At 39.2% G+C, this 21,651-nt stretch overlaps 1 protein-coding gene across 1 annotated transcript in view; it reads left to right on the forward strand.

Moving 5' to 3' along the window:
• The first annotated feature begins 6,910 nt into the window (after positions 1 to 6,910).
• Atp6v0d2 (ATPase H+ transporting V0 subunit d2) overlaps positions 6,911 to 21,651 on the forward strand; it is a 45,975-nt gene continuing 31,234 nt past the window's right edge. Inside the window, exons 1-2 of the mRNA XM_051198412.1 lie at positions 6,911 to 7,171; positions 19,830 to 20,001. Of these exons, the coding sequence (XP_051054369.1) occupies positions 7,042 to 7,171; positions 19,830 to 20,001 (302 nt within the window). The 5' untranslated portion in view covers positions 6,911 to 7,041. The remainder of the gene's footprint in view (positions 7,172 to 19,829; positions 20,002 to 21,651) is intronic.

Below are 21,651 nucleotides of genomic sequence, written 5' to 3' on the forward strand. Positions count from 1 at the left end.
AGAAATGCTCTTTTGGACTGATTGTTGCAATTGTTGTCTCTTGTTCCTCTCTGTGCAGTTACAATCTGTGTCTCAAGGAGTTGCTGAGATGGTGGAGAGGATGCTCAGGGTTGGAGAGCAGAGTGGGATTTGTAGATTTCAGAGTTCAATGGGGTGGTACCAGAGTAGCCTGCCTGTAGGAAGCTTGCCCACTGCCCTGCTCAGGATCAAATCTTTCTTGATGATCCAGAAGATTTGTGTTTCAATGAAGGGAAAAGACAAGATGAAGAATTTAGGGACATCTCAAGAAAAATATTTGGTATTTAGGCAAGATAAAAGGAATAGGGAGGCTGTCTTTACCACTGTTTTACATTTCTCAAGTCCCAGGCTCCATGTGGCCAACTTCGACTCTGCCACCTCTGTAGCTTCCAACTTGATTTTTGTCACATGAGCAGAAATCAAAAAAGAACATATGCATTAATATAGTGAGATTCTTTAACTGAAGTGGGAAGATCAGCCTGGGTAGCATCAAGAGATCCAGTTTCAAACAAAAATGTACAATTGTACAATTTTTGGCTATTTGAATTTCATTGGTGAATTATTCTGGATATTTGGAGGAGGGGATGCTGATTTTATTTCCCCCATATCATCACAATTATTTGTTCTATATCATTTTTTCTTCCCTTTATAATTTGCTCCCCATTTTTGTCTTCAATAATTCTTATTTATTTTTTTAATTCATTTTGAAACAAGGTCTCATTAGTTACTTAAGGCAGGCTAGAAACTCACTTTGTAGACCATACTGGCCTGGAAGTTTTAGTGACCCTCCTGCCTCTGTCTCTTGAGGACTGGAATTACAATATGCATGACTATGCCTAGCTAACCCTGTTTTGGGAACAGGGTTTTGAGTACCACAGGCTGGCCTAGGAGTTCTTTTGTGGCTAAACCTTGAACCTCTGATCTTCCTGTCTTTCCTCCCTGAATGCTAGTGTGACACCACAACTGGCTTACACAATTTTAGAAGATCAAATCCAGGCTTCTTGCTAGCTAGGCAAACATTCTACCAACTAGGCTATAGCTCCAGGCCCCAACTCATTCTTTATAAAAATAGTTCATTTTTGTCTGACATGCTCAAACCTGCCCATTGTCATGTTCATTTCTCAGAAAATGATACAGTCTATGAAATCAAAACTAATATTATTAGTCTTTCCTTTCTATTTGGTTTGCAGTTACTAAACACAGATATATTAACTCTTATGTAGAAATAATTTTATTTTTCCCTCCATTGTTTCTACCTTTTATGTAGTACTGAGAAGGACTTTCTCATGCTCAGATGTACTATATAATAATGTCTGAGTTCTTTTGAGAAAAACTTTCTCATTTTGTGCTCACCTCATGAATGTGAGATTCACAAATTTCATCACAGAGGTCATAGATCATTAAACTGATTTTCATTGCTTTTAATATTGTACAAGAGAAAAGTGGTGACATCACTGTCCCCTATAAAGTTCACTTACCTAAATCTTTATAGTCTGTCCCTGTTACTTTGTGCTTTATTGCCAACCACATGTCCAACCTTTTGGTTGCCTATATGAAGTCCTACATGTATGCTCTTCTTTTACCTTCTCTCTATTGTTCGAAATAGAGAGATACAACCCCCACCTACAAGAGTGAACCATTGCAGAAAACAAGAAACACAGTTCTAAGTCAAATTGATTAATACTCATTCTTTAAAACTTGCATAAACTTTTGTTGGAAACTGAGGCTGGATCTTGGCTGTACATTTAGAGCCTTCAGTTATTCCACAAAGGTTTGACGATTTAGTAACTAGCCCTATTTAGCAAGATCAGCCTAGCATATAACCACTAGCCCCGTCACCATAGTAACCTTTCTTGTTCTCATAACTCCTGATCTTTCTACCCATGTCAACATCCATTCTTTGTGATTTCCTATATTCTGCTTACAAGAACAGGTCCTCAACTATTCTTCTTACCTCCTCTGTCTGCTTTCCTACATCCTTGCTCTGCTATCTATATAAGCTCTGGGTAGAAAAATAAAGTTTGCCACTTGATCAGAATCCTGTCTTGTGGTCAATTCCCCCCATTTCTTGCTCCCATCTCCTTCTTGGGTTTTTGGGTCTAGGGTTGAGGCAAACTTTATGAATCACTTTCAGGTAATGAAATCACTTTTTCTTTCTTCACATTTCTGCCCATTTAATTTTTTCCTTATGCTTTAAGACCAGAAGGCTAGCTACATGAATTGAAGAATAAATGGAGAAAATGTGGTACATTTATACAATGGAGTACTACTCAGCGGCGGCGGGGGTGGGGGGGGAATGGAATTTTGAAATTTGCAGGCAAATGGAGGGAACTAGAAGAAACCATCCTGAGTGAGGTAACCCAGTTACAAAAAGACAAACATGGTATGTACACACTCATATATGGATTTTAGACATAGAGCAAAGGATTACCAGCCTACAATCCATGCCACCAGAAAAGCTAGGAAACAAGAAGGACCCTAAGAGAGACACACATGGTCCCCCGGAAAAGGGGAAAGGAACAAGATCTCCTGAGGAAATTGGGAGCATGTAGGGAGGGGAAAGGGAGTTAAAAGAAAGAGGAGAGGAGAGCAAGAAAAGAGATACCACAATTAAAGGGAGCCATTATAGGTTTCATGAGAAATCTGCCACTAGGGAAATGTCCAGAGATCTAGAAAGATGACCCCAACTAACCATCTAAGCAACATTGGAGAGGCTACCTTAAGTGCCCTTCCCCAATAATGAGATCCTAGAGCCTTCATCTAGTAGCTGATGGAAGCAGAAACAGATACCCACAGCTAAACACTGAGCTGAACTCCTGGAATCCAGTTGCAGAGAGGGAGGAGTGATGAGCAAAGGGGTCAAGACCAGGCTGGAGAAACCCACAGACTCTGCTTGAATAAGGGGGAGCTCATGCACCCCAGTCTGATAGCTGGGAAACCAACATAGGCCCAGCACAGACTCCCTGAACATGGATGTCAGTTAAGAGGACTGGGCAGTTTATGGGGCCTTTGGTAGCAAATAAGTTATTATTCCTAGTGTATGAATGGACTTTGGGAGCCCATTTCATATTGAGGGATAATCTCTCAGCCTAGACACATGAGGGAGGGCTTAGGCCCTGATATGACAGACTTTGAAGATCCCCCATGGAAGACCTCACCCTCCCTGGGAAGCAGAAAGGAGATGGAGTGGGGTTTGTAGGGGGGCAGGGGAAGAGGGGAGGGTGAGGAAACTGGCATTGACATGTAAAACAAGCTTGCTGCAAATTTAAATAAAAATATTATCATAAAAAAGATCAGAAGGCTAGTTTTTTATTATGATATCCTTAGTTCCCCTTCATTTCCTGTATGCTCAAAACTTCTAGTTCATGGGTGTAGTCTTAGAGTACTCATAAACCAGGGATTTTTTTTTCATAAAAACCAGTCATTTCAAATATGTTAAAGTTACCTTACAGCGACTTTTAAGAGAATTTGGCTCACCGGATCTTAAACAAACAAACAAACAAATAAATAAATATATCGTGAGAAGTAGAGCCAGCAAATTCTAACTTCCATGGGAAAGTGTTTTATTTTGCCAAGAAACAGATATTTCTTATGCTTGACGTGTCTGAAAACACAATGACCAACCTCAAGGGAACCAAGGCTCCTCTGTACTCCTGTAGTTAATATGACTTCATATCTCATGACACCTGAGGTTTCATCTAATGCTAACACTATAGAATTATTAGTAAAACCTTTCTGCCTGTGTACCTTTCCAGTGTAACACTTTTTCTAGTCCTATACAATAATGATCCCTCTGCTCACAAAAATCATTTTAGTTCATATTACCCTTGCCGTAATAATGTCATTTACTTTTCCCACAGGTAAATTTTTCACCACTAGTTCACCATACCGCTTATTGCTCTGGGGTCACTGCCAACAAAACAACAGATGAGAAAAAGGGAACATTTTTAAGCTTTTATGTTTTAAGGCATCAGTGAATTAAAAATATAATTTAAGAGTAAAAATTAATTGAATATTTATGAAATAGTGTGATAGGAAAGTTGGAAGGAAACTATAAGGAGGGAAGTAGAGATCTAAAGGAGAAAGAGATAGTAGCAAGAAGGTAAGGGAAGACATGTGCCATGAGAACAGAAGGGAAGTCTGGAGGCAGCCAATGGGCCAACAAGGCAGGGAAGAGAGTGAGAGGGGCGTTACCAGGGAGTGAATAAAAACAATATCTAATGATACATATATATGGAAATGTTATAATGAAAGCTCCTTCTTTGCATGTTAATATAAATGTCAAAATAATAAAGTTAAATAAAATAGCATGCATTTTTACACTTTAAAAATAACTGTTACACATCAGAATTTATAAATCATTTTTCAAAGAATGCTACTTTTTTTTTTCCAGATTTTCAAGGTGCAAATTGCCCATAGAAGGGGACTGTATTCAATCAAACATTTGGAAAATACTGGGTTACAGTTGGGCAGTTTTAATTAGAGAACAATTCCTAAGATCATTTTGTTAATGTGCACATTGACTGTCTCTCAGAGCAAGGTGAGGTAAGAATAGGTAAAACAGGTAAAAAGCTATGTACTGTGGAACCTGCCCTTTCCTGACCTTTGGGCATCTTCTTCTGCCTTCTGCTTGAGGTGAGTTTGGGACCAGCCCAGGCAGAATCTCCCCCTCATCCTTTACTGGGAACTTCCTGGGTCAGCTCTGCATCTTGACCTCCCTATGTCATTGGCCTGAGTGTTCCCACTCTGGCACACTGGACCATCCAGATCCTGGCTTCCCTTCATCCGTGGCCCTAGTGGGCCCACTGCTTGGGGTGAGCGTTTGGCCAGAGCTCAGGTCCAACATCCCCACCCTCTCCTTGGAACTTCCTGGGTCTGCTCTGCACATACTGGACCCGCCCCTCCATATGGAACCATCTGGAGTGTGCCCTCACCTGGCCAGTAGTCTGTTTGAGACCATCCTGAGCCTGCCCTCACAACATCATTGGCCCTGCTGTAGCTTCTGCTTGAGAGACCTCCAAGAGAGCTCAGATCATCCAAAGTTACTGACATCAAAGTCTTGACCTACCTACACCCACCAGGAGGGGAGGAAAGAGAAAGAGAGACCCCCTCCTGCACCCACTGAAGGAAGGGATGGGAAGATGGCAATACCCGAAAACACTAATAGAAAGACTAGTATGTCACCACCAGAATCTAGGGACTTTATACCAACTAGATCTGAACACACAAAGCAGATGAAGCAGAAGAGAATTACCTAAAAAAACAATTTCATGAAAATGATAGAAGTCCTCAAAGATGATATGAGAAAATCCCTTGAAGAAATGGAAGAAAAAACAAACAAAATATTGGAAGAAATAGAGAAAAAGACCAAACCCCCCCCCAAAAAAATGCAAGAAATGAACAAATGTCTTAAAGAAAGCAAGGGAACACAAGAAAAAATAATCACACAGATGAAAGAAATAATTAAAACAGTTCAAGACCTGAAAACTGAAATAAAGACAATAAAGAAAATAAAAACTGAGGGAATGCTGGAAATAGAAAAACTGAGTAAACAATCAGGAACTACAGATGCAAGCATAACCATAGAGATAATAACCTCAAGCATATAAATAATTACATGATAAAAAACTTTGTTGTTATACATTATTTGTATCCTCCACTCATTTTAGCTATATAAAATGACAACACATACAGTCATCTTTAGACCTATGAACATGACAGATATGCTTGCAAGATTCCTGGTAAAATATATTCAGGATGTTTACAGATGAAGTAATTGTGGGAGGCCCAACCATGGCAATATAATAAGAACCTTGGTCACCCATCAATTGCAGACTTTCAGAGCACTGCTTAAAGCTAAGTGTACTTCTCTGTGGTTCCAAAAAGCTACAGCAGCATTTACCTTGATTGGATCTTTTCTACTCTAAGTCATTGTGGAAGTACTGAGAAAGCTCAGAGTTCTGATTCCTTAACTTTACGTAGGTGAGCATTTTACAGAATACATAGGCAATCCTACCTAAGGAATTCATACCGAAGACATTGTTAGTTTGTGAGCCATGTATTTTGGGGGAAACAAGTAGTCCTTTTGAAGCATGGGACTCAGCAATTAAGTGCAGGCTTTGTTGATACCCACTGCATTGCCAGCTGAACTTTCTGAGCTGCCTCATAGCTTTTGACATCTGATTCCTTACCTGTGACTTGGGGAGTCATATCACAGGTCTCACAGTAACCACAAGAAAAAAGAAAATGAAGAGTGCATTATCATCAACCCAATTGTGCAAAGGGAGTGGTTTATTGTTATATGAATGCAAGGCTCTAATTCTAGACTGGTTATGAAATGGCTAGCAGTCTAGGCAATTTTATAATATTATTGGACAGGCTCCAAAGCAATACAGAGAAACCCTGTCTCAAAAACAAACAAAACAAACAAAATAAATAAATAAAAATAAAAGACATTACTAATTATTTGTTTAACAAATACACTATATTACAGAATTATCTCCTCTGTCTCCAAACATTTTTTTTAAATGCTTTTTTTTTTTTTTGCCTGTTTTATTTTTTTGAGACGAGTTTCACTCTGTAACCCAAGCAGTCCTCAAATTCATGGCAAACCTCCTGCTTCAGTCTCTCAAGTGCTACAACTCAATGCAAGAGTCATCACACCCAAGGTTTTCCAGAGTTTTAAAAAAGAAACCTGTTCACATGAACAGTCCTCAAAAAAGTGGAATAAATGCAACATAATTAAAGTTCATAAGTGGAAAAGGTGTCATTGACAAAACTGTTATGACCTTGACAGTGGGAGGAAGAGATGACAGGGCCCCTCCTCTCACTTCTCCCCGGTACTTAGGCCATCTGGCTGACTCACTGTTGATGTAAAAACAAGACCCAGGCGCTGTGTTGACAGTTGCAGAAACTGGAGCAAACTAGTCAGTAGCACCCTGACTTTCAGCAGAGTGACTGCAACACCCACTCTTTCCCAGACCAGGGCCAGCGTTCTGTGGCTGCTGTTTCAGGCTGAGCAATATGCGTGAGACTGCAGAACTGTACTTCAATGTGGACCATGGCTACCTGGAGGGCCTTGTGCGAGGATGCAAAGCCAGCCTCCTAACTCAGCAGGACTATGTCAACCTAGTGCAGTGTGAGACCTTGGAAGGTAAGCTGTTCACCTCGCCCATTCAAAGATGATGTTGTTCTCTGGAAGGGAGGGAATGGGGCTGCAATCGCCTACTCAGATGGCCAGAACAGGTTCTTAGTCCTGGAATTCACATACCCAGAGACCTGTGGTTTAGGGACTCTGGATCTGAGGAGGAAAAAAAAGTCTGTATCCATGGATACTGTTTAACAGTTTAACATTCTTTCCATTATGAATGCAGGGAATAAGCCGTGGCAATAGGTATAAGCATCACCTGCGACTCTGACACCCACCCAGAAACCCGCAGCTGCCCACTGAAGTTCTCGCAGATATTCTCAAATATATTAATGCTTATATAGTGTAAATTTAGATGCTACTCTAATTTCAAGGGTCCTTTGACCTTAATTTGTAATGTCTCTGTAAAGAGCACATTTTATTTTTGATGTATTCTGATAATAATACTTTAAAATATTGTTTTTCCTTTGTCATCCTATCTATTTTTATCCACATAATTATAAACACTATTTGGTAAGGCCCTTCACCAACATGAGTCTATGAAGAAAGAAAGAGCTAATAGTTTGGGTTCACAGAAATTTTTTGTCTAGCTTCAGTTTTTCAGGATTGAATGGGTAATTATTTGAGATTTGCCTTTAACTGAAGGGACATGAAAAAGAATAGCCAGGAGGTGTGTTAAAAGTTGGTGACCTAGTTTTTAAAAGCCTCTGATCCTCAAAATTCCTCCCTTTTACGTGGGGGAAAGAATTCCTACATAGTTACTAAGGAGAGCAAAGTAGATACGTACCCAATAAATAATAATTTTCCTTAAATCACACTTTTCTTGAAACACAAGGAAGGATGCACATCTGTAAGCGTTTTTATATTAAAAGCAGCTTTGCTCACTTGTTTTAAGAGACTTCCAGATTTTTCTACAAGAAGCACTAAGGGAAAAATTCTTAGAAAAAGCATTAAGTAGGTGTCATAAGGAGTGGGGGATGAGGTGGGAGTGGATGACAAACCAAAAAAACAAAAAGAAAAGAAAACCAAACTTCTGAAGGTGACTTTGTATAGTTTGGCTAGCTAAAGCCAGAGTTAAGGACTCAAGGTGGGATCACCCTTGCCCTGCCCTTTGGTTTACTTTATAAACAGATCTTTCAGATGATAAGTAATTCTATTAACTACAAACAATGATACATAATTTCAAATACAACATATTCAGTTAGGAGTTTGGTGACTAGAGAATGTCAATTGCTTATAGAAATGTCTCCATAAATTAAACATTAACATAGGGCAGAATACTTGCTTCAGAGAGAAGTCATCCATTTGGATAAATTCTGTTTAGTTTTGAGGCAAGCCTCTACAAACAATAAAAACAAATGCTAATTTAATTGCAAGCCACAATTAAGGGGCCTTTTGATAACACTTTCTGCACACATCATAGAGAAATTAAAGAAGTCATATCAAAGTCAGAGAAAGAATTCTAGGATATAGAAAAGTAAAGAAGACACAAGTCAAGAACTAAAAGTTACCACCAGGGCATGAGAGATGGCTATTGCAGATGACCTGAACTCACTTCTCAATACCTGCACTGGGCAGACAGTTTACAGCCATCTAATAATACCAGCTGCTCGGGCATCTGAGGACTCAGGCTTCCAAAGGCACCTCCATTCACATACATATACATGCCCACCCCTCACACATACATGTACACATAATTATAAATGAAATAAATGTGAGGGTTTTCTTTTCTTTTGAAAGTTATAAGATATTTTTTTTTACCATAGGGCATTTTAATCAAAGATTCTATTGAAAGAGGAAATGGAAGAGAAGAAGGAAATATATATATATATAGCATGCAATCTGGCCTAAAATAGTCACCTAACTCCTTTAGTACCTTTATCTTCAAGGCAAGTTTTTAAACCCTGTTGGAAACCTTAGGAATGATGCTTCTTGGAAAAGTTGTACTTATACCCACACACATAACTTCCTAAACAATGCTAAGGAGTAGTGGACCTCCTGAAGGTAGCCTTATATCCTAATTAGGAAACCCTGCCCAATGCATCATTACTTTATCATCATTATGCCTCACAATTTTTCTTTCTTCTCAATATGATTTTTTCAATTATTAATTCCCAGATATCTATCTGTCTACAGACTCAGAACTCAGAAGAGTAGGCTGACCCAACAGAACCTCATGTCAACTTATAGGGACTGCCTCCAACCATACATGAATCTGTGTGACAGACTATTACTGGAAGATACTAAAAAATATTATCAAAAAATCAGTAAACCACATTCAAGTTTTCATAGATGCTGAAGAAAATTTATATGAGAAAACCTTTAAAGAATGTTCAAAATGTGTACTTGTGGGTATGTGTATGCCACATGTGTGCAGGTGTCCACAGAGGTCAAAAGAGGGTATGGATGCCTTGGAGCTGAAGTTACAGAAGGTTGCACACCACATAATGTGGTGAGAACCAACATACAGCCCTTTGCAAGAGCAGCAAGCGCTCTTAATCTCTGAACCATATCTCCAGCTCCTTAATTAAGAACTTTTGTCCTCATACACCTGAGGACAGTGAGGCTTAGTTAGAATGGCTGTGAGTAACCAAAGGCTACCAACAACAGAAAATAGAGCTATGGGTGTCTCAGTGCTAGAGTGCTTGCCAATTGCCTAGCCATGCATGAGGCTCTAAGTAACATCTCCAGCAACACACACACACAGATACATGAATAAACCTATGCTGTTTTGATGTCACACCTCTTTTGATAATAGGTACAACACAGACTGCCTTACTTAGTCCATTTCTAGTATGATGGGAAGTAAACATCTCTGGAAAGCAATGTGCGTGTTACTTCTGTGAATATGCAGGTACTTTTTGAGCCAAGTTAGGGTTAAGAATCCATCAAGGGCATTTGCTAGGATGGAAGTTAAGGACTTATGTACTTCTGTTTACTTTTGCACAGTATGCATTATGTGAATTGTGGATAAAGAAGAGAAGGTAAAGCTGTGCTGTCACAGTACTATGTCGAAGCAGGTGCATTTGACAAAAGAAAAGCTTACTTAGCAAAGTTTGAATTTGCTTTCACTGTTTTTAAAGCCTATAGTCCTTTAAAACATCCTGATGTGATAGCAGAGACTGTTTTAGAACACTTTCAAAGAACACATAATATTTCAAGTAAATTTAGAAGACAGAAAATAAAATTGTCCAGGAAAACATTGGGAAGTCTTCATATTCAGGATTGTGCTGGCTTGTGTCTGTAACTGGGCAAATGTGGTCAGAAATACTGACCCACTCCAAGTGTGGCCCTGACTAACTGAAGCACACACTAGTCATGGGAGCCACAATGAGTCAGTCATTCCTGGGAACAAAAGAAGGAAGCTTTACCTTTTTTTTTTTTTTTTTTTTTTTTTTTTTAAAAAAAAACAACACACTTTCATCAGAAACTCAAGTACAAATAATTGTGGAAAGAGTTTCACCTCTTAGAAAAAGACAAGATGGAGACAGCAATGGCCAAAGTTTAGTAATGAATAGGCCTTTCCAAACACAGTAAAAGTATGCACTGTCTCTGGGGTGTGGGCAATACCCTAGATTGGATTTTCACATTGTTCTCCTTGCCACAGGTTTTTGGAAGGGAATGTAAGATGCCCACTTTGTATTCCTGACAGTTAGGTGTCTTTAAAGGGATTTCCTTTCCCCATCTGTGCTTTCAAGTGAGAACTAATGCATCCAGCATACAATAAAAGCTTTCTAGCTAAAGCCAAAGAAGTAAACATGGATAAGATATAGTTCCTGCCATAAAGGGATTCTCATTCTAGAAAATGAAATGGCTAGGCAAATAAGAAACCCCTAAAGAGGGAAACTGAGCAGAACCCATCAAAATTCCAAATGCATAAAAATGGTGCCTGGAAATTTCACATTCCATCAAAAACTTTGCACACATGTGAGAAGGCATATGTGTGAATGCTCTTCTTTGCATTATTTGGAACAGCAAAAGATGCATGTTGTTTTAGTTACTTTTCATGACTGCATCAATTTAATAGAAAGAAGGGTTCATTTGACCCTCTAGTTCCAGAGAGATGAGTTCATGATGGCAGAGTAGAGGCTTGACAGCAAGAAGTGAAGCTGAGAACTTAACATTTTGAACACCAAACAGGAATCGGAGAAAGGAGAACCAGAAAGGGCACTGAGGCTCTGAAACCTCAAAGCCCATCCCCAGTAAGTTCTTCCTACAGTAAGGTCACACTTCCTTCCTGTAACAATGTCACCCCCAGCTTGGGGATCAAATATGCAAATGACACAGCCTATAAGGAACATTTCCATCCAAACCTCCACAGGTGCCAATCAAATGTCCTTCTGTAGGAAACTAGTTAATTAAGTTTGGGGACTTTCTTATAATGGAATATTTTACAGCTTGAAAAATTAAAGCTAAAACAAGAAATTCCTGGATAGTGGCAGTAGAAAAATTACCAAGACACATGAAGTGAGCTAAGCAAAGAAGGACCATTTGTGATATGATATGTCTTAGTTTTGGAAAAGGTGATAAATTTAAAAAAAATGGTTTTGTATGATTACCTAGATTCAAAGAATGTATAATATTTAAAAGAAACTAAATACAATTTTTATAACAATTACCTGAAGACAAGAGTAAGTGGTCAGTGGTATTGATATGGCAGGTAAGAAATTGGAAAATTTTCACTGTACATATACACATACACATTCTTTTTACATTTAAAGTATGGAGGAACCAGAAATGTCTCAACAGTTAAGAATGCTTTCTTGCTGTTCCTGCATAGAACTAGGTTTTCATTCTTGACATGCATATCAGCTCAAAAATGTCTATAACTGCAGTGCCAGAGGAGTGGATATCCACTTCCGACCTCTGTGGACAAATGAGCACACACACACACACACACACACACACACACACACACACACACACACACACACACAAGAATAAATTTTAGGAGGAAGACTTTTCTCTGAATCATTAGACACAATTTGTACCTCTCATCCAAGCACTTACTTTTGTTTTATATTTAGAATGGATATGCAACACTGTGGCTGTTCCATAGTACAACAGTGACTTCCACTGAACTAAATAGACATTAACTGACCTCTACCTGTCCATCTTTCAAGCCTTGATCACAAGCTTTTTAACTTATCCCTTTAATCACAAATTCCCTTCACCCAATTTTAACCCTTATGTCAAGCCACTACTTCTAGAAGCCCTTTGCTACTGTGTCCCTGGTAACACAGAATTGGAAAGTTTCATCTTTGTTGTTCATAACTTTCAGTGAACCCAATCTTGAACAGCATCTATGACATTTGTATGTTATTACATGCCAAAGGACATTAACCTCACTACCCTACTGTAGACTAAAGTATTAACTTGTGAAGAAATTAGATACTTGTTTAACTATGCAAAGATGTGCTTCATTTGTTTCACTATGTAAAGATGTGTTGCATTTGTTTAATTATGTCAAAATGTGTTGCTCTTTTACCTTGTCTGCCTAGGGCACCTGATTGACCCTTTACGATTTGCTGGTGGCAATCTTTGCTAAACTGTGGAGACAAAATTTGAATTAAGTGCTATGAAGAATAAAAAGAATAGCAAGAATATTAAGTACCTACATAACTATGTAGCTCAGGATATCGTTGGTAAGAAAAAAGTCACTAAAAATTAAAAATACAAAAAAATAGTTTCAATTTACACATGAAAGTGAACCAAACTTGAGAAGTGGTATTTGAGGAACTTGCTGATATAGCTTTGGAAGAAGGCTTAAAACTGGTAAACACTCTGGGCAACTGGGAAGCCAGTGACCTATAGAAAACGAAAGCCAAGTGAATCAGTTTGGCAGTAGCATTGCAATAACTGGAGGTGAGGCTGGAGTGTAGGTTGAGAAAAATGTTGAGGTGCCTTGACAGTCTGAGGGTGAAGGTCAGGATGATGACCGTAATACTGGGTGAGGATAAGAGTCATGTCTGAGTGCAGCAACAGACCTTCTGACATGGAAAACATGGACACATAACCTCTCCAGGCCTCACTTTCTTCGTTTATGAAATGAGGACCAGTTGTGTACATGGCAATAGACATGGGTCTATCTGTAGTCTTCCACACACCATCATTCAGTTGTGCCAGCACCATTTGTTGAAGATGCTTTCCTCCTTCCATTGTATACTTTTAACGGTTTTGTCAAAAATCAGGTGTTCATAGTTCTGTGGGTTAATAGGAGGATTTTCAATTAGATTCCATTGGTCTACCTATCTATTTTTGTGCCGGTACCAAGCTGTTTCCAGGACTATAGCTCTATAGTAGAGCTTGAAGTTGGGGATGATGATGCCTCCTGAAATTTCTTTCTTGTACAGGGTTGTTTTGCCTATCCTGGATCTTTTGTATTTTTAATATAAAGTTGAGTATTATCCTTTCAAGGTCAGTGAAGAATTGTGCTGGGATTTGGATGGGGATTTCATTGAATCTGTAGATTGCTTTTGGCAAGATTGCCATTTTTACTATGTTTATCCTATCTATCCAAGAGCATGGGAGATCTTTCCATTTTCTGGACTAGGAAAATTGAGGTAGGGGAGGAATAGATGAGAGAGAGAGATTCCACAAAAGAGGGAACCATTATAGGTTTGAAGAGAAAACTGACTCTAGAAAAATGTTCAGAGACCTACAAGGATGACCCCAACTAACAATCTGAGCAACAGTGGAAAGGCTACCTTAAATGCTCTTCCTTGATGAGACTGATGACTAACTTATCTGCCATCATAGAGCCCTAGTAGCAGACACCCACAGTTAAACACTGAGCTGAACTGGAATCCAGATGCAGAGAGGAAGGGGTGACAAGAAAATAGGGACAAGACCAGGCTACAGAAACCCACAGAGACAGCTGACCTGAACAAGGGGAACTCATGGACCCCTAGACTGATAGCTGGGAAACCAGCATTGGACTGATTCAGACCACCTGAACATCGGTCTTAGTTAGAAGGCCTGGACAGTCTAAGGGACCTCAGACAGTGGAACCAGGATGTATTCCTGGTGCATGAAAAGACTTTGGGAGCACATTCCCCATGGAGGGATACTCCCCTAACCTAGAGGCAGGAGAGAAGACCAAGTCACTACTCAAAATGACTTGACAGATTTTGTTGATCCCTCCTGGAAGTCATCATCCTCCCTGTGGAGAGTGTGTGTGGGGAATGGGATGGGAGGGTGGTGGTGGGGGGTATGGGAGAGGGAACTGGGATCGATATGTAAAATAAGAAAAATAAATTAAAAAAAGAAATGAGGACAAATGAAAATTTAAGAGATGATACATATTAAAATCATCTTATTAGTGCTAAAATACTCTATACATCTATAAATCTTGTTTTAAATTACTTTTAATACCAAGTGACTTTTATAAGCCACTTTGTAAGAGCAGGATAAGATGGAAACAGTTCTTAGGAAACAGTAAATTGTATGCCAGTGGTTCATTAAGAGCATTAGGAAAATCAATTAATAGATTGGCAAAAGAATCTCAGTGTCAGATGATCATCCAAAATAAGAAAAGGTGGAAGTGGAAACTGATGAATAGATGTAGGAGGTGCCTATAATTCCAGCAGTTGGGAGGCTGAGGCATAAGGCTGTTGAGCTCAAAGTTAGCTTTGCCTACGTGTAAAATAAGCCAAGACCCTAGAAAGGGATCAATGAGGAAGCAAAAGATGAAGAGTTGGAGAGAGGGGGTAGGGGATGGAGGAGGAGGAAAAGACAGGGAGGGAGAAGAGAGGAGAGAGAAGGAAGAGAAGGGAGGGAGGGAAGGAAGGACTGAGGAAAAAAACATTTAATATACTAAAGCACCAAATAGAATTATGAAGTTTTAATGCAATATGAATAATAATAAGTTAGCAAAATAAATGAAGTGGTGTCTGGTTTTATATTAATTACCTTTCTAAAAATTGTGAAAAAAAATCTGACATACACAACTTAAGGAAAGAAGGTCTTTCTGTCTCACATTTTAAGGAACTACCAGTCTATCTTGTCACAGAAGACACAATGGGTCAGTCAATATGACACGAGCTTGGGTGTGGTCTGCTCCCATTTTTAGGATTAGAAGCAGAGAAATGGCTGTAATTTTCCAGGACTTCTGCCAATGGGCTTACAAACTAGATTTACCCATTAGACTCCATCACCCAAATTTCTACACTCTCCCAAACAGTTCCACCAAGTTTTCAAACCCAAGAGCCTGTGGGGAATATTCCATATTGAAGCCATGATAAATATGTGTATTAAAATCTAGATAATTATTAAATCTAGTGCTGGAACTGTGTACATCAGTTGGGAAATTCCCCATTTAGAGGATAAAAGTCAAAGTTCTTGGAGAATCAAACTGTTTAGGAAGTAGACAAATACACAGAGGAAAAAAATTAACATTTTGAAGTAGTTTCTATATACTGCCTCTTCATATACTGCAGTTGCCTTTTTTAAACTGTTGATTAAATCACAACTATTGTTTGATTTAACCCTTGCCATAGTCTGATTGTATAGACCCTATATTCTCTCTCTGTGTGTATTATGTGTGTCTGTTTGTGTATATATTTGCACACACATGGTACTGGAGATGATACCCAGGGCCTTACTCATGACATGTAAGTTTTCTAGTATTTTCTGGATCAGAAAATTAAATTGAGAGAGATAAGCAGACCTCCTTAAGGTCAGCACTAGCAGAGTTGGAAAATGGGAAGGGTCCAATGGCTGTAACAGTACCCTGGATAATGGGTGTGTCTGAAGGTGCCTTCTTTGAGTAACTTCTAAGAGAGAAGAGATGTTCCTTTCTGTTTGTTGCCTTAGAATCTCCCTAGGTAGTCCAAGTTGGTATCAAATTCTTGAGCTTCCCACCTCTGCCTCCAGAGTGCTAGGATTACAGACATATTAGCACACCCAACTTTCAATTTTAAATATTAGAAGCAGGCCCAAATAGCAAGTTTCACAAGACAAAATAATTTTCTAAAATATCTGCCAATCGACGAACATGTGTCTTAGGGTTTCTATCACTGTGAAGAGACACCATGATCATAGTAACTCTTATAAAGAAAAACATTTAATTAGGGCTGGCTTGAAGTTTCAGAGGTGTAGTCCATTATCATCATAGTGGGACATGGTGGTGTGCAGGCAGACATGGTGCTGAAGAAGGAGATGAGCATTCTACATCTTGATCTGTAGGCAGAGGAAGGAGACTGTATATCATATTGGACATAGTTTGAGCATATGAGACCTCAAAGCCCACCCCACAGTGACACACTTCCTCCAACAAGGCCAAATCTCCTAATAGTGTCACTCACTATGAGCCAAGCATTCAAACACATGGATCTATGGGGATCATACCTATTTAAACCACAACAGATAATAATAATGAAGATACTTCCTTATTCACTAGCCACCTGGCTTTGGATCATTCCTTTCATGAGGGCTAGTTTCCAACCTCAGAAGAAGTGTTTTACAGTCTGACAAACATGTATTCAGGCATACATACATACCTACCACTTTATGAAATACTCTACCATTCATTAAAATGGTCTAATAGATTTCTTTTCTATTGCTGTTAAGAAACTATTACATTTACTTAGTACATTGGGATACCACAGTCTGCAAAACTGACGTCATATTTCCTTATTTAATAAAGAAAAGACACTACTTCTATTAATTAAATGGTAGTGTGATCTCTCCACATATGCTCTGAAAGCAGCTCTTTTGTTTCTTAGTGGCTTGAAAGGTCTGTGTCCTGCTCTTTACAAAGAAGTAATCCATTAAATGATTCCATTAAAGCTTTTCAGTTTCTACAGTAAAGAAGCCTGTTTATCCTTATTGCGATGTATGTGGTTGCAAAGCCTATTGCTGGCACACCTATTGAGATGAGCATTTAGGGAAATGCAAGAGAAGAAATATCGTGAACCCATTTTGAAAACTATACAACCCTGAGCACTGTGCAAATGTCTGGATGTGGATCATATTGGTGCTGGTGAAGGAAAGGGGTCTCTTATTTCATTTTCCAGGGCTCCAGCATCCCAAGATTCCTCCAGGGTCTGAAGCAAAGGAAATATTTCACTGAAGCTTCTCATTGGCAGGGAAAAGGTTTGAAAGTTATTTAGCTTAGAAGAAACATATGTCACTGAGCAAAATATGGTTTTGAAAGAAATGCCACCATTTGTGTCGCTCATGTTGGCAAATAATCTTTCGTAGTGAAAATACAAACCGCATAGTTCCATAAAATTCTGCACCGCCATAATGACAAACAAGGCTTGGAATGAAATGTAATTTCCTAAAACTGAGTTACAGATGTAATTGATTCAGTAAAGAGCAACTTTGAGAAAAATCTACTCAAAACACTGAAAAAGAATCCAATGCCCTATATCTTTTTTTTTAGACACTTTATATTTTATTTATTTATTTTTAATAATTTTACTTATTTATTTATTTATAACCAAGTTCATTTAAATGAAAACAAACATTTATAGACAATATTTGGGAATTTGGGCATCGTTCTTTCCAAACTACTTCCTGCTGGTAAGGGGCGCTGTCATGGGGGATTTTAAGAAAAGGCAGAAATTCTGGCTGTAGTCTGCAAGGCTGTTTTGTCCAGCTGTTTTGAATGTAGGATCACCTGGTACTCTGTTTCAGGTGGTCTGGCTTGATCAAACCACATTAGTCTGGAAGGAATCCACATCTTTTCATTTTCTGTGGAAACAAAAATAGAAATCCTTTTCCCCAGTAACTTGTCCTTGAACTTAAATTTTGGAGTCAAAGCATTATTTATTTATTTATTTTTAATTTATTATTTTACACGTTGATCCCAGTTCCCTCTTCTTCCCTCCCTCTCTCCCTTCCTCCCTCCCTCCCTCCTTTCCTCCCTCCCTCCCTCCCTCCCTCACTTTTACCCTCTCTGCCCTCTCACGTGCACCCTAACCACCTTCCCTTCCCATCCCCCCCAATTCCATATGTAGGGGAATGCCATCCAGTTGGGGTCATGTAGATCTGACAGGTCATGTGAAGTAGGGACTAGGGCTTCTCTCATGTCTCTAGATTAAGGCAGTTATCCCTCCATGGGGGATGTGTTTGCAAGTTCCTTTTGTGCACCAGGGATACATCCTGCCTCCACTGTCTGAGGTCCCTTAGACTGCTCAGTCCTGCCAATGCCCTCCTGTAGCTGCTGGGAACTGAATCCTGCTCTTACAAAAGCAACAAATGGTCTTAAATGTGGTCAGCATACCACAGTGAAGAAAGCAGTTTAGGCATAGACCAGAACCAGAGATGGATGTCAACTTCAAGGCAAATTCCAAGTAATCCTCTTCCATTAAATAAGCCTCAATTCTGGTCTCTCCAAACAGCACCACCAGGTTAGCCTTACAGGGAACATTCAAAATACAGCAGGTGCTATGCCAGAAGTATTAGCAAAGTGTTTTCAAATTCAGATCAGTGGGCTTAAATAATTTTGTCTCAGAAAAACTGGCTTTTCAGAGTATGTAATAATGATTGCATGGATCGATAGCCCAATTACAACTTTGAAATGATTTTGAAGTCAATTAAACATGGCTTTGAATACCAGTTTACTTACATGATCCTAGAGATTGCGGTGGGATCAACAGTAGCAAGAGTATGATATAGCCTTTTGAGGAATAATAGACAATTAAAATGAATTGGAATTTAGTTCAGTTCTCTACAACACAAACCAATGAATGGTGCAGTGATGATGTTTGGTTTTGGGAGTAAAATGTCTTCTAGTTCCAAGACAACCTGTTTCTAACTCCTCCATTTTGGCCCCCTGAACTTCAACTTTTTTTTTTGTCTGTAACTAAAGGACACTAGAATTGAGCCATGAGGGATGCCCATCTCACTCTATATCTGTCAGCTGTTACTAGTCTCTTCTTTTCCTCAAGTTGGACAGAGAATTAGTATTTCTCAAACCATTTACTAAAGATTAAAATTGGCCAAAGCAAAGCCATCTGTATTAGTGACGGTTCTATATAGGAAGAGAACTGACAGAATGAGTGTAAATTGTAATAGGGACTCCACTAGAATGGCTTATAACTCATAGGGTCTGAGTGGCCCTCTGCATGATGAAAAGGGTGACAATCCTGTTGCTGCTCAGACCATGAAACTGGATGCTATAGCAGTCCCAATGCAAGGAATCAAAAAGATTCCTGGAGAGTCCCCTCATCCTGAGTTGACAGAATGACAACAATGATGGTTACAGAGGCAACAGAATAGACACACATTACCAGCATAAAGTGAAGACTGTCCAGAAAAGGACACTTTCTCAGACCTCTATGTATCTGAGCCTCCACCAGAAGATGCAGCTTAGGGTAGGGGAGAGCCTTCTCCTCTTGGATAACTAGGAAGTCATCAGCTCAGAGGAATGTCTTTCAATTGATTCCAGGTCCTGTTAACCTGACCTTTAAGGTTAATGGCTCTGGTCTAGGCTTTTTGTTTGCCTACATGCTTTTAGCTTTGTGAAATAATACTGTTTCTTGGGTAATTTGAAATTCTTATGGTGTGTTACAGTATTGATATTTACACTGAAATTTTTTTTCTTTTTTAGAGATCAGCACTCTAGTCTAAGGAGATAGGGAATATGTCTTCACCCTAAAGTTACCACAAACACCTCTCCAAATTTAAATTGACTTGGGGGTTCTTTGGATTTCAGATCTGAAAATTCACCTCCAGACCACTGAGTATGGCAACTTCCTGGCCAATGAAACAAACCCTCTCACTGTTTCCAAAATTGACACAGAGATGAGGAAAAAGCTCTGCAGAGAATTTGACTACTTCCGGAACCATTCCTTGGAACCCCTGAGCACATTTCTCACCTATATGACGTAAGTGAAGCCCTGCTAAACCCCAATGTGATGGATGATGACCCCTAACCGTTATAAGTGGAAGAGTGGGCCTGCGTGTCTGTGTTAGACCTTGTTGTCTATAATCTTGAATGCATACAGATTTTAGCAATTGGTAAATTCACAACCTATTTTTGAAATAGAGAACTCACGAATATAAAGCTGATTGTGGAGGTGGTGATAACCTCCATATACAAGTGTTTCTGTTTTAATGAATACTGAGTGGAGCTAATTCTTGATGTGTTAGTACTGCGGTAACTCTTATTGACTTTTTAAATATCATTTACAGAGTAGGGGAAGATTCACAAATTGCTATAAAGGTCATCTCTAACTGTCCTGGTCCATTTCTCACAGTACAAGTGCCTCCTGTCATAGATACACATTTTATTCTTGACCCTTATCAGTGCTTTCAACCTTTCTATGTGTGTGTTCCTCATTCTAAGGCAAATTCCAATGCTCACGCAGTAATAAATGACATGTAAAAGTATACCGGTACTCACATGAGCAACTTCAATATCTGTAAAATTATAGCTGACCTAGTTAAAAACAAAGACTTATAATAGATATGCTGGATATTATATAGATCAAATTTAATTATAAGGAACAAAGTTATAACTAATAGACCCAAGTTCTACTAAGTGTTTAGCACTCAAGCATGCAATGTATTCATAGAACAATGTTAACAATGATAAAAATGCTGAATTGTGTGGGTCTAAAAGTAAATAAATGAAATAAAAGAATAGGACTATGTATAGAGCACTGTATTCATCAATAGACATAAATCAGGAAATTGTCTATAAATCAAATAAAGTGGGCATTGGAATGCATGTAAGAAGGTCGTGGGAAAAAACTATGGAGTGTAGAGATAGGCTCTGAGAAACAGGAGAAAGGGTTAAAGCAAATAGGCAGATGGCAGAGGAGACTTCTAAAGGGGCAGTTTCAGCCTCTGCCTTTAAAACTGTCTGATAGTTCAGGGTGCATGTGAGGGGGCAGAGAGGGTAAAAGGGAGGGAGGGAGGGAGAGGGAACTGGGATCGACATGTAAAATAATAAATTAAAAAAACTGGTAGTAAGACAACAAGGGTGTTATTGTATTCCCACCCCTGCTTCAATCTCTCCATTATCTATTTTTTTAAATTTTTTATTTAATATTTTTTCTTATTTTATTTATCGATCCCAGTTCCCTCTCCCTCCCATACTTCCATACCCATCACAGACCCTAATCCCATATCCCACCCACTCCCCAGGGCAGTTGAGGCCTTCCATGAGGGATCCTCAAAATCTGTCAAGTTATGTGCTGTAGAGCCAAGGCTCCCCCCCCTCCCCGAGTCTCTAGGCTAAGGGAGTATCCCTCCATAGGGAATGGACTCCTAACATCTGTTCGTGCACTAGGGATACATCCTGGTTCCATTGTTAGATGTTCCATAGACTGCCCAGGTCTCCTAACTAAGACACACATTAAGGGGGTCTGGGTCGGTCCTATGCTGGTTTCCAGCTATCAGTCTGGGGTCCATGAGCTCCCCCTTGTTCACATCAGCTGTTTCTGGGGTTTTCCAGCCTGTACATTTTTTTTTTTTTAGGATTTTTTTTTCTTATTTTACATATCACAGTTCCCTCTCCCTCCCACCCTCCC

The sequence above is a fragment of the Phodopus roborovskii genome, unplaced genomic scaffold (genome assembly GCF_943737965.1).
Source record: "Phodopus roborovskii unplaced genomic scaffold, PHOROB, whole genome shotgun sequence".
NCBI classification, from domain to species: domain Eukaryota; kingdom Metazoa; phylum Chordata; class Mammalia; order Rodentia; family Cricetidae; genus Phodopus; species Phodopus roborovskii.